General features: G+C 38.4%; 2 protein-coding genes across 4 annotated transcripts in view; one reads left to right on the forward strand and one right to left on the reverse strand.

The window, feature by feature from the left end:
- Window positions 1-17,915, reverse strand: part of LOC130907744 (centrosomal protein of 128 kDa-like) — an 81,160-nt gene extending 63,245 nt beyond the window's left edge. For all 3 annotated transcript variants that reach the window (XM_057823158.1, XM_057823157.1, XM_057823156.1), the window contains exons 1-12: window positions 17,256-17,915; window positions 15,315-15,401; window positions 14,899-15,028; window positions 14,597-14,712; window positions 12,177-12,268; window positions 10,942-11,014; window positions 7,786-7,872; window positions 7,598-7,672; window positions 7,320-7,446; window positions 2,809-2,948; window positions 2,246-2,317; window positions 1,810-1,995 (exon numbers count right to left, since the gene is read on the reverse strand). In XM_057823158.1, coding sequence (XP_057679141.1) covers window positions 1,810-1,995; window positions 2,246-2,317; window positions 2,809-2,948; window positions 7,320-7,446; window positions 7,598-7,672; window positions 7,786-7,872; window positions 10,942-11,014; window positions 12,177-12,268; window positions 14,597-14,712; window positions 14,899-15,028; window positions 15,315-15,401; window positions 17,256-17,426 — 1,356 coding nt within the window. In that variant the 5' untranslated portion in view covers window positions 17,427-17,915. The remainder of the gene's footprint in view (window positions 1-1,809; window positions 1,996-2,245; window positions 2,318-2,808; window positions 2,949-7,319; window positions 7,447-7,597; window positions 7,673-7,785; window positions 7,873-10,941; window positions 11,015-12,176; window positions 12,269-14,596; window positions 14,713-14,898; window positions 15,029-15,314; window positions 15,402-17,255) is intronic.
- Window positions 17,916-19,416: 1,501 nt separating this feature from the next.
- tshr (thyroid stimulating hormone receptor) overlaps window positions 19,417-25,533 on the forward strand; it is a 43,367-nt gene continuing 37,250 nt past the window's right edge. Inside the window, exon 1 of the mRNA XM_057823293.1 lies at window positions 19,417-19,708. Coding sequence (XP_057679276.1) covers window positions 19,548-19,708 — 161 coding nt within the window. The 5' untranslated portion in view covers window positions 19,417-19,547. The remainder of the gene's footprint in view (window positions 19,709-25,533) is intronic.

Here is a 25,533-nt window from a genome sequence, read left to right on the forward strand (position 1 = left end):
TCAAGAAAAATAGTTTTCAAATGCTTTTTTTGTCTCAAATTTATTATTGCAATCAAAAACTTTTTTTTTTATTGAAGCTACTTTTTGGGATTAAAAGTACATACTGTATTTTGATTGAAGCAACTTTGTTTTTGATAGAAGTAACTTTGTTTTTTGATTGAATAATAAAAACACAAATCCAACTCCATCGTTATTGAGTGAGAAAGAAATTAAGCTTTAAAACTAAAAGCCACCGGGGAGTCTGTTTGTTTTTTTAAATATTTATATTTCATTACATAGACATGCGTCGTAGGGAAGGGAGATTGAGGGATAAAAAAAGGAGTTAGATGAGGCTGCTAAAGGCAGTGGATACCTCATCAGCTGGGTGAATAGCAGACCTGGTAAGAACAAGTTTGCAAGGATAGTCGGGTATTAAATCCAATTATAAACACAATTACAATGTTATTTTTCTATAAGATTTTTATGTCATTGCTTTATTAATCATTAGGTGCTAGTGTTGTTAAGTATGGATAATAATGAAATAATAGTTTTAAGAAAACTGTGCTGTTGGTGGCTCAGTGACCATCTGATGTGGTTTGTTCTCAGATGAACAAGTTGAGGAAGGAAGTTTTGATGCAGACGTTGAAGGAAGAAAAGAGGCAGACTGACTGAGTCACAGCCAGAAAGTGTTGATGACAGTTTTGATTTCTATTCACTGTTGCCCCCTCCCAATTAAAGTATGTCACAGTCGCAGCCAATTATTATCTAAAGCTGGTTAAAATTTAAGTTATGTTGTTTTAAGGTGTATTAAATACCTGTTCATGTGCCCCTTTTGATCTACGAGCACCCACCCCTCCACCGGTCTCTGCATGGCCCCGCTGAAACACAGTGTGGGTCGACAGAGCTCAATATTTTGTTGGGGTGTACAATACAGTGTACTGGAACATATTTCCTCCACACCCTTCTCACCTTTTTAACCCCTGACCCATTTTCATGCCTGAAAAATACATTTCTGTTCAAAGATGGTTATGTGGCCCAGTCCACGATTTGTTGCTAAAATACAGTACTAGTATTTTGTGTAATTAATGCGTCCATGAAAACATTTGATGTTTTCACCTCAATAAAACGGTATATATAAGCGCTCCCATTAGTGGGGACATCTCACGCAGGGCGGCTATTTTCCGGCACAACACCTGTTCCGGCACTCTCGCTGCATGCGGGCAACGTTCAAGATCACAACGTTAAGGAACGATCACTAACACCACACATGCCACCAGTAGAAGACCGAATCTAACAAAATGGCATGCTCAAAGTTGACCAAGAGAAGAAAAGTGGACAACGAAAATCGCTGTTTCAATGAGGAATGTAATGACAAATATGCGTCCATTTGACCAACTGCAAGTACCAAACATATGTGCTTAATATGCTTAAAGACAGTTGCTCTGATAAAAAGTGAAAATTTGAAACTCCATTATGTTTGCACCTGAATGACAAATGTTGTCAATTATGTAGTGTACATGTGTAAACATTGTAGTTGCATGTTTTGTTTTTTTTGTATTTTTATTTTAAGTTAAAAAAATGTTGTTTTATTTTTTTTTTATTTTATTATTTTATTTATTATTATTATTGATGTATTTTATTTATTATTTAATCAGAATGTACAGTGTCTTTTGTTTGGTCAAAAGAAAACCACCTTTACCACATTCGACCTGCCTCGTACTTGACCGACATTAATAAATGGACCAATACTTGTTTGAAGAAAATAATTGCGGACCTTCAAGATTTGTATTTGAGGACCCCTGATGTATACAAATGCCTGCATTGACTGACCTGTGCTGCCCTTTCAGTTTGCAGCTGAACATAGGACCGGGCATCCTCTAGCTCCTTCTGCAGTCGACTGCACTTTGCCCTCCACTGACGCACAGCCTTTTGAGCCTTAGCCCTCAATTCTTCTCTGCTCCTTGTACTCTCCTGGAGTAATACCTCAGTCTCAGTCTTTTCTGTCTGCCCTCGGCTCTGAAAGGAAAAGTGAGATTCATTACTTGAAAAATGTTTTTGCTCAGTATCCTTATCCTTTGCACCTGGACAAAATCTTAACATTTGCCTTTTCAGTCTAGAACTAAATGTTATTTAAAGGTCAATTCAGCAAACTCTGGTCAGCATTAAACAACTTCATGATGCTAGCAGACTGTAACTATTCAGAACAAAGCTAATCGAACAAACAATACTCATGTTTATCAGAGTAAATGAGGAAACTAAGAAATACCTGTATCTCACAAAGTTTTTCACGCATTTGCACTTGCTGTTGCTCCCGCCGAGCCAACTCTGCAGACAAGCCCTAGTGTAGAGAAACAACTTATAGAATAAGAAAGGTCAGGGAAAGCTCAAAACGAGTAACTTAAATCCCATTAAATAAGAAGGTAATATAGTGCACAGATAGTTCATATTGGATTATATCCCTAACAAGACCCTGAAATGACTTTGAAGTTTACAGTTTTATGTCAAAATTGTGACGTATTTATGCCAAATAGTTCTGCCGGTTAGTCACAGGCTGATTAGTCACTAGGAATAAATGTAGTTGACTCGTAACACTTTCGTTATTTTTATTACTATTACTGTAAATACTGTAGAAAGCATAGAGCTATGTTAACCCATTTCAACCCACTTGTCACATTAGTGATGAAAAAAAAATTTGATTACTTCAAGGGGGTATCAATGACACTTGGATTGGATGTTTGAATATCTAGGGGGGAAATAGGTTTAATCGGCTAAGTAAAACTCTAGATCTTTTGCTATTTATTTTTTAAACAGCGCATGTTACGCACACACCTCCAACTGGATATTAAGCTGAAGCCGCTCTCTCTCCTTGCGTTCCAAAGTCTTCTTCAGCTCCTCAACCTCATTGTTGGCAGATACCTTGTGCAGTTGAGCTCGTAATTCTGCTACCTCTCTTTCCATGTCTGAACCAGCTACACAAATTCAATAAAGAAAAGACAATGCTATTCATGAGGCGCCAAAGCTTCCCACAATCAGTTTAATGTTTGATATAAAGTATTTCTATTTGGTTTATAATTGTTTTGTTTACGACAATCGAAGTTATTGAAATAAGGCATGACTGTTCTGTACAGTAGTTACCATTGCACTAAAGTTAACACAGGTCATTTTTTTTAATCAATTTGATTTTTGGGCCTTTATATTGTTAATAATGTTTCATGAATTAAATGGGACCGTGCTCTGATTGGTTAGAAATTGGTCCCATTATTCCAAATTGCAATCTCTAGAAAAGCCATCTAGAAATCGCCACTTTCCCGGAGGTAAAATGTGCTGCATTAAGGATACAGTAAATAATTAAAGCATTATTTTAATCTACACATGTGCATTTGCTAACAATTTCCTGTCAACCTCATCCTACCACCACCACTACCCCCGCTCCTATTCGCAGTCTAGCCAACCGAGAGGGACTTTTCTTAGCTTGCTCCTGTGCGTCGCCTCCAGAAGCCTGCGAGACGACAATGACCTCCAGCCTTGACACACTGTGAGAGTGTGTTGGCGTCAAGTGAGTGAAAGGGATCCACGGATAGAAAGATTTGTATTTCTTAAAAGATAAACGTCGTTATGAGTTAAAATAATTTCATATGAGAACCCCTCTTGATGTTTTCGTTTTTATACAATTTGTATAATTAGTTTAACTAGTAGGTCGCCATTCTTGTTGACGTCGCAGGGCAGCTTCTAGGGTATGATTCTAACGACGTAAACATGTCATCTGTTCCACCCCTTCAATTTAAACCTGAGAGGAACATTAATGAGCATGACAGCACTGTCCATATTTCACAAAACGAGCAGCAAAAGCAAAATGAACAGGAAAGACGGGATGAGGTGAGACGAGAGTAGAGGGGGAAAAAATGGTGTTCTGCCAAAATGTGCTACACCGGCTAAACGTCCCACAAGAGTCAAATTTGACACCCAAAGTACTACCGTGCGCTTTCAGCTTGTTTTGTTTAGATGCATACACACAGAACATACTAAAGATGCCTAAAGAAAACACTTAAACTGAGCAATGTCAAATAAGGGTGGTTTAAATACGCTACGTGACTAATGTGGTCAACAGATCAACAATCTGCTTTAAAGCTACCACAAGAAAACACAATGCTTACAAGTCTGAGAGGGAAACACATGCAAAAAGTATTTTAAGGCAATGAAAAGGTAATAAAAGACTCAATAAAAACACAAATAGTAAGTACTCACCGCTTTTAACCGATGTGGGCATGTGTTGGATGTCTCGCCGCATAGAAGGAATTGCAGTGTTCATCAAGCGAGTGACAAACTACGTCATTACCCCGAGCATCCATTGCTTTCATACAAAAATGGCAACCTCCGTAGCTCAAAACATGTACTAAATGTTTTAGATTTTTAAATCAATGGATATATTTTATTTTTAAATCAATGGATATATTTTATGTGTATCTAATAACATATTTTAGTAAAAGAGAATAATTGTCGCTTATTCGAGCATACAAGTTTTTAAGTCTGAGGTTCCCTTGAATATTTCCTTTAAGCAGAAATAAGGAATATCTAAGCATTTTGGAAGGAGGTTGTCCTGGCAAAATTTTGCCTCCCGACTGACTCTGCGGATCCCCGTTGAAGCTGGAGTGGGAAGTAAGAGAATATTGTATTTTCTATAATTGCATAATAAATAACCTTAGCGTCATTGCAGAATGTTTGTAGCTCACATCTCCGCAATGTGTCAAAGTCACCACACAAATTGCCAACGCCCATGAGCTTCCCAGAACACACTCACTCCACCGACGGCCAATCAGAGCAAAGAGTTGAAATTTAAATACTAAATATTCAAATTAGATCAAGTCAGCTGCATATTAATGAGAAACCACCATTCTGCAGAAGAGGCCCAAAAGGACTTACTAAAGCCGCTTTCAGAAATAATGTACAGCATCATTACCAGGTAATGTGGCCTGCAATTCACCCAAGTTGTGGCTTTCAGAAATGGCCGCGCTCAGACTAAAGGGAAATATCGACAGCTTTCACATGTAATGTGCTGTCTGCTTTTTTTTTTAAATTTAAGATTCTGCTGAAACATTAAGTTACTGTGTTCCTATCTGACCCACGCATTTGTAAGAGAACACACTGAACAACGACATGCTTATACAAATTATTATAATACGAGGAAAAAACCATGCGAACACTTGTACCGTCTTTGTTTAGCCACAAAGTTCCATTCAAAAGTTTACTCTGTACCTAAGCTCTAAGGTAGTGTAGTCATATGATAGCTACATCATCAGCCTCTGTGCTCGGATACGGAACATAAACTGCTGCATTCAGACGAAACACTGACTAGGTGACAACTAGTATAACCTTAAGCCAAACGATCATGGTTTCACGGTATTGCAATTACAGCTCTAAAATGTGTTACTTTGAGATATCTGGGTTTAACAAAATAACATTTTCCATTAAACAGGATTTTATTTTTCAAAACATATTAGCCAATTGGAACATACTGTATTGGCCCGATTATAAGACAGTGTTTTTTGCATTGAAATAAGACTGAAAAAGTGGGGGTCGTCTTAACCGCAGTCTAGACATTATACCCATTCACGGCGCTACATGGCGCCAGATATCATTGTAGTGAATGCTGAACTTGAGGAGTAATGTTCTGCCATGAGAGATCTCAGCTACTCTCAAGTTTAACCAGTTTGCATTATTTTATTGCAATGTTTTTCCTTTTTCAGATTTGTTTCAAGACTACAGTTACAGTTAGACCTCACTTTGATGGTTATTGCAGTTATTGCAATTTTGTTGTTTTACCACAATTGAATGGTTTATTTACATTTCAAAAACCAGAAGCCATTCATTTAAAAATGTGACTGCACTTTAGTTTACATATTTAAAGGTTCAGATATTAAAATTTGAATGAGGCAAAATAACATGCTTTTTCTGTCAAATATATTGTTATAATCATTTTTTTTCCAGATGTACTGTAATTATTTTCTGTATAAAAATTAATTTGGTGTTCAAAAAGTCTTTTTTCAAACTTGAGTCTTGAAAAAGAGGGGGTCATCCTATAATCAGGGTCGTCTTATATTCGGGCCAATATAGTAAGTATAATGTTAAGTTAAAATAAATTACAAAGAATAAACAAAATATACTAAATAAAATTAAAATAAATGCAGTCCTTTAAGTGAGTCTAAATCCACAGCCACAGCTCAACATTAAAACAAAAATAATTGAATTATTTTCCATGAAAAGAACGTGTGTATGACTCGTATCATGCTTACATTATACACACACTCTCTTCCTTAACACAGACAGTTGCCAGAGAGAAAAAAAACACGTTTTGCCACCGCATGACACACTGAACACACTGGAGTTAACTCTCGTAGCTGGTGGGAAACGTTAATGACAGTGTTTACTAACCTTTAATTTTGTATAAATGCGATATCATATTTGAGGTATTGCCTCCTCGGCAGCCACCTTCCGCAAACATGTTTTACAAGTCAGTTGGCCCTCCTCCTCTAAGCTGCAGCCGTCTGTAACTTCTCTGTAGCCGAGGTATTCCCATACCAGCGATGAGGGGAAAAAGTTCAGGAGTTTCACTTCCTCCGGCCTTTGTGTAGCATATCTGACTCACTGACACTGAGAAACAACTGGTGTGGGAGGGTTGAGCCTTACAGCTGCAAGCTAGGGATTTCTCCATTCATTTTTGGGACATAAAAAGTAGGTAATACCTTAGGGACGGTGTGACGGATATTTTTTGCCGTTTTGAAACCTTGACGTTTTCATACCACAATATACCTTGAAACCGGAAATCAACACATGTCTAGTGACCACACAGTAAATCGGTAAATTTCAGGTAATATCCACGTCAACCAACCCGGGTAATTGCTTTCAGACGTAAGCGCAACCCAGGCAAATACTGGAACATTGCTGAATTTCATTGTATGCCTGAAAGGGGGTTAAAATAGCTTGAAAAATGACATTCTGGCAACTTTCAATGCAAATTGTTACACAATTCTAATAAAATGGCATCCAGTTTTTTTTAGAAAACAACTTTAAAAATGTGTTGTTGTTTTTTTAGATTTTTTTTATGCATTACTCTGGTTACCCTTTGTATGTGTAATGCTCACATGTGAGAATAATACAAATGAAAGGTTCTCATTCCTCAATTATCATTTTTAACTAACCTCACAGGATGAAGAAAGTATCTACTTCTTATCTTTTTACTTTTCATTAGTTACTCATTAAAGATACATTAATTAAGCAATAAAATAAGGCAACGTGCCTAATCACACTCCTGACATCTTCATCATCAGCTCCAAATTGCGTACCTCGTAATCGTTCTTCCTCCCTTCCTTGATAGTTGCTGTGAATGGGCTGACTAGGCTGCAGCCAGGCCCTCTGTAGCTCAGTCTTCTCCTTCCTGGTTCTCAGTAACTCACCCCGCATATTTTCAACCTATGAATAATTACCCACACATGGACAAAATATCCAGGTATTAAACCGTTGGGCGTTTCCTCCAGTGGAGTTTGAAGTGTGGACTCTTCAAGGGTTTACTGTGTGCAATCAGACGCCCACACTGTACAGTTCAAATAAAATAAATACAAACCTGTAGAACCAACGACTCTCTGCTGTCCTCTGACTGATCTAGTAGTCTTTGAACCCTCTCCAGCTCATGCTCCATCTGAGGAGAGCGTACTGATCTTATCAGATAATGATGTCAGGAAAATGCACATTGAACTCCTTCCAAATCTGATGTGGTTTAATCAGGAGAAATTAAGTAAACTGTGTACTCACCTTGCATCGCTCCTTTTCTGAATTCAGCAATTTGGACGTCATGTTGTCCTCTCTTTCGCTGACACCGACTGTGTGTTTCTCGAAACTCTACAAAACAACCACACAGCTCAGAAATGTGTTGTTACTGGAGCACTACAGCAATAACAATGCGACATGACAGGTGCTTTAGTATGACATCATCCACACTCCCTGTCTCTTTCAAGCGAGCCACTGGTAAAATGGTGGGTTTGTATGAGGCTTCAGATCCTACCCAGTCCCATCCATTACGTATATGCAGTATTAAGGCTATGGTGATGAATTATCAGCTGCGAGCAATAACTTCTACCCAAGTGACTCATCAGCCATTTGATTCACATCACACAGCGGGCCCTTTGGTGGGGAATAAATGTGCCCTGTGCTTCCCTTCTCCTCCGCAACTTCAGTGATAAAATATGTATTTTCCTATATGTTTAATTACTCTTAAAATGTTATTTTTTGTGGGGAGGGGGGTATTTTATTTCTTCCTACCCTTGGGCCTGCCGCTACCTATTAGGATACAATGGTGGCAAGGGATATTAATGAATTGGAAACTGCCTTGTAAATTGGAAAACCTGAGCTCACTCCCAGGTGACCAGTATTATAAAATATTAAAGCGACACAGTGCCGCCCTGTGGTCTACCATAGAACTGCAGTACTAAAAAAAAAACTCTTTTCCCCAAATAATATAAATATCAGTCTTTTCTTCTACAGACGATAATTAAAACGTACAGTGAAGAAAATAAGTATTTAAACACCCTGCTATTTTGCAAGTTCTGCCACTTAAAAATCATGGAGTGGTCTGAAATGTTCATCATACGTGCTTGTCCACTGTGAGAGAGATAATCTAAAAAGACAAATCCAGAAATCACAATGTAGGATTTTTTTGAACGATTTATTTGTGTGATACAGCTGAAAATAAGTATTTGAACACCTGAGAAAACGAATGTTAATATTTGGTACAGTAGCCTTTCTTTGCAATTATAGAAGTCAAACGTTTCCTGTAGTTTTTCCAAAAGGTTTACAAACACTGCAGGAGGGATCTTGGCCCACCCATCAGTCAGGTTTCTGGGCTGTCGCTGAGAAACAAGGTTTTAGCTTCCTCGAAAGGTTTTCTATTGCGTTTTGGTCTGGTGACCGGCTAGGCCATGCTGGAATCTTGTTATCCTTTTTACGCAGCCACTCCTTGGTTTTGCTGGCTGTGTGCTTTAGGTCATTGTCATGTTGGAAGACCCAGCCACGACCCATCTTCAATGCCCTGACTGAAGAAAGGAAGTTGTTCCCCAAAATCTGACAATCCAGGGCCCCAGTCATCCTGACTTTAATACAGTGCATTCGTCCCGTCTCATGCGCAGAAAAACACCCCCAAAGCATGATGCTACCACGCCCGTGTTTCACAGTAGGGGTGGTGTTCTTGGGATGGTATTCATCATTCTTCTTCCTCCAAACACTTTAAGTGGAATTAAGACAAAAAAAGTTCCATTTTGATCTCATATGACCACATGACTTTCTCCCATGACTCCTCTGCATCATCCAAATGGTCATAGGCAAACTTAAGACGGGCCTTGACATGAGCTGATTTAAGCAGGGGAACCTTCCGTGCCATGCATGATTTCAAACCATGACGTCTAATGCAGTGGTTTTTAACCTTGTTGGAGCTAACGAAACCCACCAGTTTCAGATGGGTATTCACCGAACGCTACTTTAGTGTATATAAAAAAATATGTTTGTTTTTTTTTCAAATTCAGTATCACAATCTTTAATGCAGCTGGTTTTACAAGTGTTTCCCCAATGGTGTGTTGCTTGCCCTGCTTTGCGATCAGGTACACAACTTAATATGATGCTGTGAGGATCGGTTTGTTAAAGGGTACAAATCCAAGAGCAGGCAGAGTGGCCGTATAATCGAATCTCGGTCTCTTCACCTTGAATTCAGCAAGCAATATTCCCCATCTCCGTGGAGCTTGTCGAAGTATTCATTTAGTTTTGCGAGGCTAGAGTTGCTCAACTTGGTTTTGCAAATCATGCAGATAGAATGGTGACTCCCATCCCGTTTCGTGATACATGAGAATCCCTATAGTACATATTTGTCCGACTACCTTCGTTTTTTCTCGACATAGTATGGATCAAAATATGAAGAAAATAATTACACAACGTGCTACGATGACATTCACACCTTTGATCACTCCTGAGTGCACTAAATTCCTCGCAGCACTGATTGGCCAAGCAATGTCACGTGATCATCTCCAGCCAGTGATGGCCAAGCGGGGCATGCCATCGCGTATAGACATGATGAGTCTGTGTGTCTTGACCTCAGTGGCAAAGGCTCCACCGAACCCCTGAGACCGATTCACCGAACCCCTAGGTTTCGATCGAACCCAGGTTAAGAACCACTGGTCTAGTGTATTACCAATAGTAACAGTAACCTTGGAAACAATGGTCCCAGCTCTTTTGAGGTCGTTGACCAACTCCTGTAGTGTAGTTCTGGGCTGATTCCTCACCTTTCTTGAGATCACTGAGACCCCACGAGGTGATATCTTACATGGGGCTCCACTCCGATTGAGATTGACCGTCAGCTTCTTCCATTTTGAAATGATTTCTCCAACAGTGGACCATTTTTCACCAAGCTGCTTGGCAATCGCTCCGTAGTACTTTCCAGCCTTGTGGAGGTGAACAATTTTGTCTCTGGTGTCTTTGGACAGCCCCTTGGTCTTGACAATGTTACAAGTTTAAGTTTTACTGATTTTATGGGGTGGACAGGTGTCTTTATGCTGCCATTGACCTCAAACAAGTGCATCTAATTCAGGATAATACATGGAGTGGAGGTGGACTTTTAATAGGCGGACTAACGGGTCTTTCAGGGTCAGAACTCTAACTGATAGTGAGGTGTTCAAATACTTATTTTCAGCTGTATCACACTAATAAATTGTTTTTAAAAAATCACGCATTGTGATTTCTGGATTATTCTTTTTAGATTATCTCTCTCACAGTGGCATATTTCAGATTCCTCCATGATTCTAAGTAAGAGAACTTGCAAAATAGCAGGGTGTTCAAATACTTATTTTCTTCACTGTAAATGCAAACAGACATGTAGTAGTCGTTTGACAAGTTCCATGCTGAAGCAAAAGAACAATCATAACTTACAGAGTCCCGTCGCTGTGCAGGTGCCAAATGATCAGAAAGGCTCTCTATTGCAAGCCTAGTGTCTACATCAGCCCTTTCAAAAAAGAAAAAGGAAAAGGAGACAGTTATTTACAACTTGAAGAAGGTAAATAATTCCATCCAGCCCTTTCGGCTTCTCCCCCTAGCGATGATTTTGCACGCTACTATTATTTTTGTCAACTACTGTATTTATGCCAGATATGCTTCCTGATATTCCTGGGAATCGAACCCGTGCCGCCAGAATGGCAGCAGGGCGCTCAGGTAAATAAATATATTCCACAATTCAATAGCATTGTACTGACAAAATACATTCTTAATTTGACCCAGTCAGCAGCATCAGGAGGGAGTTGTCTTCAATAACTTTAATACAAAACATTTTAATTATGCTGAGACAAAAGTGTCTCTTTGAAATTTCAGTAGTCCCTTAAAGAGCTTTGCAAACAGCATTATCTTTACCTACTGCAGCTCCTTTATCAAATTAAATCTTCAAAATTAGTTAAGTGTCAAAGCTTCTCAGAGGAGATAAAAACTTCTATGGCCAGACAGAACACAACATTACAAATGGTAGACCGGCAAAATTCAATTACAAGAAGAGCTAATACAAAAAAATGATGTGTTTAGAAATCATAAGTAGTGATAATCAATTATTCCCTATTCCCAAATATTTCCCTAAAATAGCTAAATAATGCAACCAAGATAATGTACTGTTATTGTAGAGTTAAAATGTTGCCCCCGTTTTTTAGATAAATTAACAATAAAGTGGCTGGTGCTTGGATTTTTTTTTATGCATGTGTTTGTGTGATACAGTTATCAATGTCATGAAATAGTTAACACTATTTGCAAAAAGCGATGGCCTGATTTTTTTAAAGGAGTGACGCCTTTCAAAAGGATGGATGTGAGAAGAATACTGGTAAATTAAATGTTTTCATTTGCACAGTAGAGACACCTGCTGGTCAAGGAGAAAAAAAAATCAATGGCAGAAAAAAGTGGCAGTCAGCATAACCCAGTTAAGTGTTTAATGTACAAATTTTCTACATTACTATGACTACCGGTGCTTTGGGGGGGGGGGGGGGGGGGGGCACTGCTTGTCAAAATACTATCATCAAACATGCATCAAATCAAATAAATTTGAGATTATGGTATAGGTATTATATTATATTGGCATTTACAAAAGCCACAGGGTGCAGGAAATGTCACTAAACTTGTTCCAATATTACCTATTTCTCCTGACAATTTCTCGATCTAGGTCCACTGAAAGTCTTTGTTGGTCACAGCGCAGGTCCCTCAAGGACTGGTGCAGTGCATGAATCTGTAATGTTAAGAATACATATGAAGAAGAAACAAGCAAACACAAAAGAAAGAAATTGTAAAACAAGAAGACAGGCCTCATTAGTTAGTGCATGTTTTTGTTATATTTATGTGAAACCTAAACATTAAAATCCAATAAATCAACAAAGCCAAATAAATTGCATTGTTGCACCCTTTAGAATACTTTCTTAACGTACATATCCGTATTTTTCGGACTATAAACCGCTACTTTTTTCTCGCCGTTCCTACCCTGCGGCTTTTATAGGAATTTTGTAAAAAATTTTAGAAGACTGGCTTTCCACATTTTGCCATGACATTTCTCTCAGCCGCTACACTAGAACCAATAAAGCTTGCCAGAAGCTAGTCAGACCTACTGGAAAACTAAGGATTTTATAGATGAATATGCCTCCATCTGATACTATATCCTGCTACAAAAGAAAATTTTAAATAGGTGGGCATCCATTATTTTCTATAACAAGAGAACACGATGCTAGCGTTGATTAGCCGTTTTCAACTGGCCCTCGGAGGACTTTATTGCCAAAGTACGCTACAAAAAAGCTGCTATATAAGGGTTAGCGTTAGCTCTTAACCGATTTTAAGAGGATTTTTTCCACGATAAAGTGGATTGTACATCTTTGCAATTGTAATGACCTTTTTTTAAAGTTAGTTTTTAAGCATTCAGACAACGTGTTCATGATGTTGATCATTCAAATATTTCTGTGTAACATCTATGTGAATATTCAATGTTAAGATATGGACACCTGTGGCTTATAGTCAGGTACGGCATATACAGTGGGGCAAATAAGTATTTAGTCAACCACAAATTGTGCAAGTTCTCCCACTTGAAAATATTAGAGAGGCCTGTAATTGTCAACATGGGTAAACCTCAACCATGAGAGACAGAATGTGGGGAAAAAAAAAAAAAATCACATTGTTCAATTTTTAGAGAATTTGCTAATCATGGTGGAAAATAAATATTTGGTCAATACCAAAAGTTCATCTCAATACTTTGTGATGTACCCTTTGTTGGCAATAACAGAGGCCAAACGTTTTCTGTAACTCTTCACAAGCTTTTCACACACTGTTGCTGGTATTTTGGCCCATTCCTCTATGCAGATCTCCCCTAGAGCAGTGATGTTTTGGGGCTATCGTTGGGCAACACGGACTTTCAACTCTCTCCTCACCCTGTGGCGTCAAAATGATAACAAGAACGGTGAGAAAAAAATCCCAGAACCACACGGGGGGACCTAGTGAATGACCTACAGAGAGCTGGGACCACAGTAACAAAGGCTACTATCAGTAACACAATGCGCCGCCAGGGACTCAAATCCTGCACTGCCAGACGTGTCCCCCTGCTGAAGAAAGTACACGTACAGGCCTGTCTGCGGTTCGCTAGAGAGCATTTGGATGATCAAGAAGAGGACTGGGAGAATGTGGTATGGTCAGATGAAACCAAAATAGAACTTTTTGGTAGAAACAAAGGTTCTCGTGTTTGGAGGAAAAAGAATACTGAATTGCACCACACCCACTGTGAAGCATGGGGGTGGAAACATCATGCTTTGGGGCTGTTTTTCTGCAAAGCGACCAGGACGACTGATCTGTTTAAAGGAAAGAATGAATGGGACCATGTATCGAGAGATTTTGAGTGAAAATCTCCTTCCATCAGCAAGGGCATTGAAGATGAGACGTGGCTGGGTCTTTCAGCATGACAATGATCCCAAACACACAGCCAGGGCAACAAAGGAGAGGCTTCGTAAGAAGCATTTCAAGGTCCTGGAGTGGCCTAGCCAGTCTCCAGATCTCAACCCCATAGAAAATCTGTGGTGTGAGTTGAAAGTCCGTGTTGCCCAACGATAGCCCCAAAACATCACTGCTCTAGAGGCGATCTGCATAGAGGTATGGGCCAAAATACCAGCAACAGTGTGTGAAAAGCTTGTGAAGAGTTACAGAAAACGTTTGGCCTCTGTTATTGCCAACAAAGGGTACATAACAAAGTATTGAGATGAACTTTTGGTGTTGACCAAATACTTATTTTCCACCATGATTTGCAAATAAATTCTTTAAAAAATCAAACAATGTGATTTTTTTCCCCCCACATTCTGTCTCTCATGGTTGAGGTTTACCCATGCTGAAAATTACAGGCCTCGCTAATATTTTCAAGTGGGAGAACTTGCACAATTAGTGGTTGACGTAATACTTATGTGCCCCACTGTACGTGGATTTATTTTTAAAAATTTAGTGAACTTTGACTGGTGCGGCTTATAATCAGGTGCGCTTTACAGTCCAGAAATTACGGTATGTTTAATAAATAAATAAAGATATACATTACATCCTCTCCCGACAAGCTGCTATTCTTGAAGCGAACGCTTGCAGAGTGAGACCTCCTCCTCCCAGGTATTCTTGTGTAGTCTTTTAGTGGAGACGTTGGTTTGACATGCCGTCCATCTGTAATCCCACATTATTGTTCGTTGTAAAATACTAATACAGTGGTAACATTGGAATGAATAAATGAAGTCTAATCGAGAACTCTGCCAAACGTTTAAAAAGCACAATTCTTCTTTATTACAATGGTTGTTTGAACTTTATTAAACATTCAAAACAAGATTTTAGATACTGCACCACCATCTGTACCTGATCCAGGGCAACCGTCCAGGTCACTGGAATGCAGGCTGGAGGCAGAAGCACTGCTGTGAGCACCATTGGTCCTGCTCACCCTCTGTGCCTGCAGCTGACTGATGGACTCCTCCAGGTTATCCCGAAGCTAGATACCAGAAAACAGACGGCAGAAGCAACAAACAACCTGGTTCTAGAAGGGTTTTAGCCAAGACTTGCAACATAATACTTAAAAAGTTGAGTTCAACCTCATTTTAAATTTAGGCACTCATTTAATTTCAGGAAGCACAATATCAGATTTCAAGAGTAGGCTCCAACTGAGAGTGTACTGAAATTAAAATGAGATGACCCGAGTCTTGAGCAATTTAAAAGCCATCTGTTTAATGTGTAATATAATTTCATTACACTGGGAATGGATTGAACAGGTGTCTCACCAAAGCCATGGCCTCAGCCTGATCATCGGTATGCTCCCTGTACTGGCCCAGCATCTGGTCCACCTTGGTCAAGTTCCGATTGGTGTCCTGCCAAAAAGACAAAACCAATTATGTGGATCCTGAAGGTCACACATTGACTGGTGCTGTTTTTTTTTTTATTTTTTTTTTTTTTTTATGTACTTGTGTAAATACTGTAAGATATTTATTTTTGCTCTCCTCACTTATAAATATTTGACTGCATTTCTGAGGGGGTGTTATAACATGGCACACTCATAATATAAAATGGTTCAAAAATTATAGTATGAAAATGTAACGTATTTGCAAATCTGAAGGTTAAGAAATACCTTCTTGGTTCTGGATTTAAATTTAATAAAGATGCTCTGATTTCGAAAGGCAGTCCACACACAAATACACACAAGAAAATATTTGCTATGGCCGAGAAAAAAAACATTCCTGCAAAGAGGTATGGGCCAAAATACTTTCATAGTGATGTTACTCATCGCCAGTTGTTGTAAACACTGAATTATTGCTGTCAAGGGTGAGATTTGGACAACAATTTTCCTATTCCTGTATGTTCCTTATTTATTTACAAGGACAGTGCACATTAACATTACAACTCATTGTAAAATATGCCAGAATTATCCAAAAAGCTAGTTTCATCTGTAGCCCAGCCAAGTCCAGATATCCATAAGCATCATACCGTGGGGCAAATAAGTATTTAGTCAACCACCAATTGTGCAAGGCAACGCATTTCCCCACCTATACTGCTTTTGACAAATGAGCTGACAGAACAATAACAAAACGATAGGAAAAAAAACAAAACGAACTCATAGGTCGAGGTACTGTCGCTAATGGAAGACAACATAAGAGTGTTGGAGATAGAGGTTTGGGTGAAGCGAAAGTAAAAAGCATGTTCAAAATGATGATCATATGTTTTGTTTTTTTCTCCTCTGTGTACTCCATTTTCACTAATTGGATTATATTTTTGTGTTCTGTCAAATTCAATACATTTGGAGTGATCATTTGCATTTGCTATTGTTGAGATGACTTTGACCGCACCTAAATTGTAAAAAAAAAAAAAAAAAAAAAAAAAAAGCTACCTGAGCGTTTGTTTGCACTTTTTAAAGAATTGGGGGGGCGCTCAGGACCATAAGCGCTGAATACAACATACAATTTTATTTAAAATACAATTGGTTTCTCCATGTGCTTCTATAACTCAAATATGTAACTAATTAATTCAGTTTTGAGCAAAACTATTATATTAAGATTATATATTTAAAAATCACTTTTCACATACATAAAAAATAAAGGGTGACGGTTATCAGGCTGGCTCTACCAATGAGGTGTCCCTTATTTATTATTTTTTTTCTCCAGGGAGTTTGCAACCCTATCTGTAGCCCAAAGCCAGATGTTCATAGGCATCATGCAGGGGTTTGACAAAATAATGGAAACACTTAACATTTGGACATCATAATCATTGAACATAAATGTAAAAGAATGGCATGAGGAACATTCTAATGAGTTGAGCATCTCGTAGGGCTGGCACAATCCCCAGACCTCGACATTATTGAGCATTTATGGTCAGTTTTAGAGATTAAATTAAGACATCAATTTCCACAGCCATCATCTTTAGAAGAGTTAGAGGATATTCTAACTGCAGAATGGCTTAAAATTCATTTGGAAACAATTTACAAGTTGTATGAATCAATACCTCAGAGAATTGACACCATATTAAATTAGTTTTTGTTGATTTATTAAGGTGTTTCCATTGTTTTGTTCAGCTCATGTATATGTTACTTTGGATGTCTTTGTGAGAAATTACATTCGAATTGATGAGCTTGAACAGCTAAGTGTTCATAATTTTATTTAAAAATATTGATTTTTTTTTTTTTTTTTTTTTTGCACCACAAAGATTAAAAGGCACGAATGCAAATACTTTACCTGCAAAGTGGTGCACAATGTGGTGATCTTGTCAGAGATGTCAGCTCGGCCATCACCTGCTCGCCCACTGGCTCGTCCTCTTTCCCGTGCAGGTCTGCGGTGGGCTTCACGTCCCTGCGGCCTGTTTCCCCGCACCTTGTCGTACGAATCTGACCCACTTGATGTATCCATATATTTGATTTATGCTTCGAGAAAGCCAGACTAAGCACACATTCCAGGTCGGAATTTTGAAATCGCTCAATGACCAAAAAACTGTAAATCACATTCGTAACGAAATTTGGCTGCTTTTGCAACGGGAGGACTTGAAACCCCTTGTAAACATTATGAGAGGAATAAAATTCTAAATACTGATTGCTTTCCCATTCAACTCTTGTCCATTGCGTCGTTGAGCGATGACGGATGCTCCGCTTGATTCGCAACAAGTGTCAAAACCTATAATGCTAGCTAGCTAAACCTTGCGAGGTTGATACTGATATAACGCCATCGCGGCCACAAAATCCTTGGGGGAAAAAACTACGCGAATAATCATTAAATATATCGCACAATGTGTCGCTTACGTCACACGCATGTATTTAGTCAAAAGAAAACATGAATTAATGCATCCTCGTACTATGGCAACTTGAACTAGCCGCGTCTGGCCAGGAAAACAAACGATTACACTATCAGAAGAAAAGCACGCTGGGAACTGCAGTCCTATTCTGTTGTGAACTAGGTAAATGTTCCATTTGTGAACTACAATGTCCACAAGTCTGCTTTTGCGCTGTTGTTGCTGCGTCTAAAATAACATAAATAATATAAAATAAAAACAGTAAAGTACAAGACAGTACCTACTGTCGATGTAGAGTGCTGGAAAGCGTTTTTTGTTTGTTTGTTACTCTTGCTTCCCTATTTACAGATTTATTTTAATAATAATAATTTTAAAATGACATAGAATTGAAAAATTATGAAAAATTATTAGAATTAGTGCTACCACTGAGATGGTTCTTATCATTTCCTGCAAATCTATACAGTACATCCAGAGGTGGGTAGTAAAGCATTACATTTACTTGAGTAACTTTTTGAGAAAAATGTACTTCTAAGAGTAGTTTTACTTAGCCATACTTTTTACTTTTACTTGAGTAGATTTGTGAAAAAGAAACGCTACTCTTACTCCGATACTTTGGGTTACACTAGTCGATACATTTTTCCTATTTATTCTATGTATTAGATTTTACTTTTTTGTCACAAAGACGCCAACAGTGGCTCAAGCAGTTTCACCAATGAGACGTCGCAATAATCATATGACTCCATTATACCAATCAGACTCAAGGTTGCCATTCTATGATCACGCCGGCCTGTTCAATCATGTAGCGTTTTTCAGGCACCGTGAAGAATTAGGTATTTGACATAGAGTGAAGCCGTCAACATGACTCGAAAGCACCCAGTTTTTATTTGGCACCGATTGACCGCGAACAACTGGAGATATGATCCTTTTAATTTTATTATAGGAACTATAAAAGAAACTATTCACGATTCAACTATTCAAACTAAGAACTATTTTCTCCACTAGAGGGCAGTCATGCTCTTCTGAAAAATTATGCTTCATTTCTGGATTTTTTTTCCCCCTCTCGCTTAAGTCGCTGAGTTTTTTTGGGGGGGTATTTATTTGACTTAATGCGGTTATGTAATGGTTATTGTATAGTATAATAATAATAATTCATATAGACAACTGTGCTGAGAAAAATATTGTTTACAAAAATCAAACATCATATGCAGTTACTCACAATGTTACTCATGACTTGAGTATTCTTTTCACCAATAACTTTTTATTTGTACTTGAGTTCATTTTTTGGATGACTTTTGCTTGAGTAATATTATTTTGAAGTAACATTACTCTTACTTGAGTAAAAATTATGGGTACTCTACCCACCTCTGAGTGCATCTATATTACACCGCATATAATAGACCTCTCAGATTACGTAAGAGTCCCGATGTATTTTACCAGAATAGAAAGCAACATAATACCCCAAATAATGAGCGAGGGGTTGGGCGTTATTCTCCAATCTAACACAAGAGTGCCTCCTAAATCCACCCTCAAACTGAAGACCACCTCCAAATGCCGCTAAAGGGCTCCAGCTGCCTGTCCTTCAGCATCCCTATACCTTCACAGCCTCACCCTCAGACCCTCCTGGGACCATGAGGAGAAAAGTTAGCGCTCTTTGCAAGGATTTGGGCAACGATTCATAAGCTACCAGCACGCCCTGGGCTAAAGATTATCAAGAGGACCACAGAGAAGAGCAGAGAGAAGGCAATATGCAAGTTATAAGAGGTGTTCTTTTTATCCTCCACATGAGTGCCATGGGCCAAGCTTACTCCTGCCCTAATGCCTGTAATTGCTCAGAATGGAAGAGTCGTACTATCTCTTGTATTGGTATTGATAGGATTCCCAATTTCCCTGCTGCCACTGAGACACTGTGAGTACATTTTCATCTGTGACTTTTTTTTTTTTTTGCTTTTTATTGGTATTGAATGTAAAAGCTATCTCCTCTACTATGATTTTCCCAGCACTCTTTTCTGGGAAAATCATTACAATGCAATGGTTTTCCCCCAAAAGTACTCCCACATGGCACTTTAAGAATCTGTGAAGTAGTCACATTATCTGCCCATTTGGCTATAATAGTGTTCAAAAGTTAGTAATGCGGTGTACCGTTTGTTCTCCATTCACTAGAAAGATATTTTTTTATACTTCATTCAATGTTTAAATTGAATGAAACTATAGTATACAAAAGTTTGAGTCACATCCAAAACAGTTGATATGTGCTGGAGTATTATCCAACTGCAAACATAGCAACCGCTTATGAAATGTTGAAGTACGACCGTGGGGCAAAAAAGTATTTAGTCAACCACAAATTGTGCAAGTTCTCCCACTTGAAAATATTAGAGAGGCCTGTAATTGTCAACATGGATAAAACTCAACCATGAGAGACAGAATGTGGGGAAAAAAAACGAAAATCACATTGTTTGATTTTTAAAGAATTTATTTGCAAATCATGGTGGAAGGTAAGTACTTGGTCAATACCAAAAGTTCATCTCTATACTTTGTTATGTACCCTTTGTTGTCAATAACGGAGGCCAAACGTCTTCTGTAACTCTTCACAACCTTTTCACACACTGTTGCTGGTATTTTGGCCCATTCCTCCATGCAGATCTCCTCTAGAGCAGTGATGTTTTGGGCCTGTCGTTGGGCAATACGGATTTTCAACTCCATTCTCACCGCATGGCATCAAAATGATAACAAGAACGGTGAGCAAAAATCCCAGAACCACACGGGGGGACCTAGTGAATGACCTACAGAGAGCTGGGACAACAGTAACAAAAGCTACTATCAGTAACACAATGCGCCGCCAGGGACTCGAATCCTGCACTGCCAGACCTGTCCCCCTGCTGAAGAAAGTACACGTCCAGGCCCGTCTGCGGTTCGCCAGAGAGCATTTGGATGATCCAGAAGAGGACTGGGAGAATGTGTTATGGTCAGATGAAAGCAAAATAGAACTTTTTGGCAGAAACACAGGTTCTTGTGTTTGGAGGAAAAAGAATACTGAATTGCACCATACCCACTGTGAAGCGTGGGGGTGGAAACATCATGCTTTGGGGCTGTTTTTCTGCAAAGGGACCAGGACGACTGATCTACGTAAAGGAAAGAATGAATGGGGCCATGTATCGAGAAAATCTCCTTCCATCAGCAAGGGCATTGAAGATGAGATGTGGCTGGGTCTTTCAGCATGACAATGATCCCAAACACACAGCCAGGGCAACAAAGGAGTACCTTCGTAAGAAGCATTTTAAGTTCCTGGAGTGGCCTAGCCAGTCTCCAGATCTCCACAGAAAATCTGTGGAGGGAGTTGAAAGTTTGTGTTGCCCACCGACAGCCCCAAAACATCACTGCTCTAGAGGAGCAACAGTGTGTGAAAAGCTTGTGAAGAGTTACAGAAAACGTTTGGCCTCTGTTATTGCTTACAAAGAGTACATAACAAAGTATTGAGATGAACTTTTGGTATTGACCAAATACTTATTTTCCACCATTATCTGCAAATAAATTCTTTAAAAATCAAACAATGGGATTTTCTGGGGGGTTTTCCACATTCTGTCTCTCATGGTTGAGGTTTACCCATGTTGACAATGACCGGCCTCTAATATTTTCAAGTGGGAGAACTGGCACAATTAGTAGTTGACTAAATACTTATTTGCCCCACTGTATATCAAACTAATATTAAAACATACAAGTTGACTAGTGATGCACGATAATACATTTTTCAACCGATATCGATAACCGATAATTTCCTGCCCCTTCCACCCGATAACTGATAATGTCACGCCGATAATTCTATTCAAATATGTATGTAAAACTTTAAAGTATACAAAGATCAAATGTTACTGTGCAAAAATGTAATTTAGTGCTATTTTTTTCCACATCAAATGTGAACAAGTAGTAAATTCCAACAACTAAACAATGGCAATGACGTTGTGTAATGGTAAGCTTTTGGCAACAATTACTTAGAGAGTAAACACCCAAGTTGCACAAAAATGCCTTTAAAAATAAGCCCTTTTCTAACATATATCACATTACTACACTGCAAAAACACCTCCTTAAAACTAGCAGAATTGGACAAAACTGTTGATTGCGCACATTTGGAGGCTAAATCAAGTATATAATTATCGGATTGCATTATCGGTTGAATTTCGTTTTATCTGGATTATCTGTGTGACGTCATAATTGCCATTATCGGCCGATAATTATCGGTGACCGATATTATCGTGCATATCTAAAGTTGACCCTTTCATATTATAAATAAGTATTAGTTTAACATATTCTAGGTCTACACCATGAATGCATAAAGCTGTAACGGTGTCACTAAATTTGAGCTTCTTTGTAAAGGTTAATTTTAAAAAAAAGTTGTCTCAGACTACATTAAATTGTCATTTTTTTCCTCTCATTTTTTGGGGTTCCTTAGTTTAGGCCCTTGAATCTCATTGTCCTATTTTATTTATTTATTTATTTTTTTAAAATAACATTTTCATCAAGTGTATCTGCAGCAGACTATAGTTGCATTGTATGACTCAAAATGGTGTGCAAATATTGTAGATGTACGTGAGATATTGATATAGTGTTCCTGGAAACTTACAGTAGCTGGTGGTTGTTTAAGGGTTAGCAAAGTGCCTGCATGTCTCAGTGAGAGTCAGAAAGGTGGAAAAGAAAGCAGAGACCCTTAAAAAGCCAGCAGAGCATGACTGTTGACTCATCTATCACAGTAAATGCAAGTATACAACTTAACTCAATATGATAAGTGAAGTGAACCAAACTATTTTCATCAACCTGTTGTGAACACTAATTTTTAATATGTAAGTAGTAATTTTAGGCTCCAGAACACACCCAACTTGATCTCAGTTAAGTCAACTAAGAAATAATAATTTTACGTTTCTGAAAGACACAGATATAGTAGCTTTTTTAAGAATTCAGTGTGCCCATTAGAACGATCGCAATCAGTCGATTGCAACGCTAGAGTTTGTAGCTCACGGCATATATAAAATAAAAATAAATAAATATATAAATAAATATATATAGAGCGAGATTAGTTTTGTTTAAATGCACAATTAATTATGTTGAGTGTGCATCACAACATCATATGTTGCTCATACAACAAGGTAGATCGCGTGAGGTTGTCTCCTTGAAAGTAGATCTTGGAGCAAAAAACAATGAGCAACGCTGTCCGAAAGTGACATCAGGATTTTTTTTTTATTATTAAATGCTTGTCATTTGGAAAATAAAAACAAATTGAATATGTTCTTTCTACATGAATGTGAGTGAATGTCAGTTTTTATTTATTTATTTATTTTTTTAAATATGTGCGCATTGGTTGGCACGTGAACAGTTCAAGGTGTGTGGCTGTGTATCCCACTTTTTGACCAAATGTAGCTAAAATGAGATGTAGTTTGACAGCGACCCTCAGGAGGAAAAATTGTATAATGCATAGGGATATTAATCCTGACCATTCATGAGGAAAACCTTCTTATGATAGGTTTTACTATACACATAAACACTGCACATAAGTCAAAAGAGTCATGGTTAAAATTGGCTCTAACATAAAAGCATCATAATGGTTGCTGTTTCAGCATTTGACAGCAATTTGGAAAAAAATATATAGCTACTGTTCAAGGAGACATCCTCCCGCGATCTACCTTAACAGCGGGGGGATCCTATTGTTGTGTGTGAGCAACATTTGAGGTTATGTTGCCCACACAACATAATTAACAATGTGCATTTGTTTCTCTTTTTTTGATGTCACGAGCTACCCACACTAGCACTGCGATCGACTGTTCAATCGCGATCGACAGGGGCGTCACTATGTTTTAAAAACAGGGGGGCTTAGCCCCATGGATTTGCACAGGATGTAAGTGAACATAGCGTACAAACACAAAACTTCACAAACAGCTACTGAACATGTGTGTGTAGGGGTGTGTGTGTGTGTTGAGGGGGGGGAGTGTATGCTATATATAATAATCTTCTTGGGTTTCTCCACTTTCTAATCATTTTTATTTTATATATAATAATCTTCACTTTCTAATCATTACTCTCCTATTCACCTTTTAAGTAGATGTCTCTCTCCCCTGTCACACTCTTTGCTCCTCGCTCTGACTGCTACAGGTCAATAAAGGTCGTGGAGTGATTATCATTATTAGTGTATTATTATGACTATCCACTGACGATAGTACTTGAATGAGCTCAGCTCCTGTACTCATTTGTGCAAAGTTAGAAACACAGCTGATGCTCGAGAAAGAAGTCTCCCCAAAGATAGTTGTAACAAAAGTGCAGACTTAACTTTACTTGGAGTTTCACAATGCATTTCAGGCTAACTAGCTAGCAGCAGCTAAGCAGCAGCGTTATTTTACAGCTGGGATCTAACTTTTGTCCGCAAAACAACAAAGGTAAAAGACGTGCGCAGAGATCGGCTGCGGGAAAGAAAAAGGTAGCACCGACTGCTAGCGTGGTCACAGGGAAAACGTGGAATGGGTTTTCAGCGATGTGGGCGTTTTCTATATGAACAAGTGCAATGGATTGGAAAGCGACGCACTGAAAGGACTCTCGACCTTACTCTATGGGGTATTTATGATCATATTTAAGTTAATAATGACAGGTTATATGATTATTGATTTAAATTAATATACTGGCATTTCCATAGTGAATATGTCAGCATTTTTTAAAATGTTTTTTGTCAATTTGTTTTTTAAGAAAACAACACCAAATTATTTATTATTATGGGCCCCCCTGCTCTGAATTGTCCGTAGGTATGAGTGTGTGTGAATGGTTGTTCGTCTCCTTGTACCCCGCCTACTGCCCATACTTAGCTGGGATAGGCTACAGCACCCCGCGACCCTCGTGAGGATAAGCGGCCTGGAAAATGAATGTTGTTACTACTTTCACACATATTACAGACATTAGATTACAGTAGCGATATAATTTATTAAAAATATAATAGTGCTAAATAAACATTTTGTATGTTTCATATGTCAATATTATATTTTGGGGGGGAAAACAAGCATTGTTGAGTGCAGTAAAAACTGTGATCAGTTTTACATCCTGCAAAAAAAAAAAAAAAAAAAAAAAGCCGTAAGACCTAACTCAAAAAACTGTTTTCCCCAATATTACAGAATTTCTGAATGATGATCTTGGTTTTATCACGTCAACAACAGAGATAAAAACCCTCTGTATTAAGAGCAATCAAAAATGAATAACGAACTGTTGATTTAGAGTTAACATCTTACATATGGTGGCTTTAAATAAAACAATTGCACAGGCAAGGAATTCAAGGTTTTTAAGGGAGACAGTTTTTCTAAACAAGTGAGTTTTTAATGTATCTCAGTGGAAAATATACAGGTTGACTTCTGCCGCAGAATATGTTTTAACCCCAGTCTCAGAACAACTCCTTACACATCAGAATGTGAAAAGAGTCCGTGTTAAATAAAAGTATGATGTCAAGTCAATGCTGACACCACTGTAAATTGTGTGCTTCTCCTCCAATTTAAAACCAATTCCCAACCTGTTTGTTTTTTCAGGTTTTGATCCAAAAAGACAAATTGAGGGTGATTTTTTTCCCTTAAGTGTGTGTGATGGGTTCATTAGTCTTCGTCCTGCTTATTTGGGTTTGTGCCAGGTGGCACTGTAAAGGTTCTGACGGGCGGGGAGAAAGGTGTCAGGTGCCAAGGTCTGTTCTGTGTCTATGTGTTTGTTTGAGTTTGTCAT

Source organism: Corythoichthys intestinalis, chromosome 19, assembly GCF_030265065.1.
Source record: "Corythoichthys intestinalis isolate RoL2023-P3 chromosome 19, ASM3026506v1, whole genome shotgun sequence".
NCBI lineage: Eukaryota > Metazoa > Chordata > Actinopteri > Syngnathiformes > Syngnathidae > Corythoichthys > Corythoichthys intestinalis.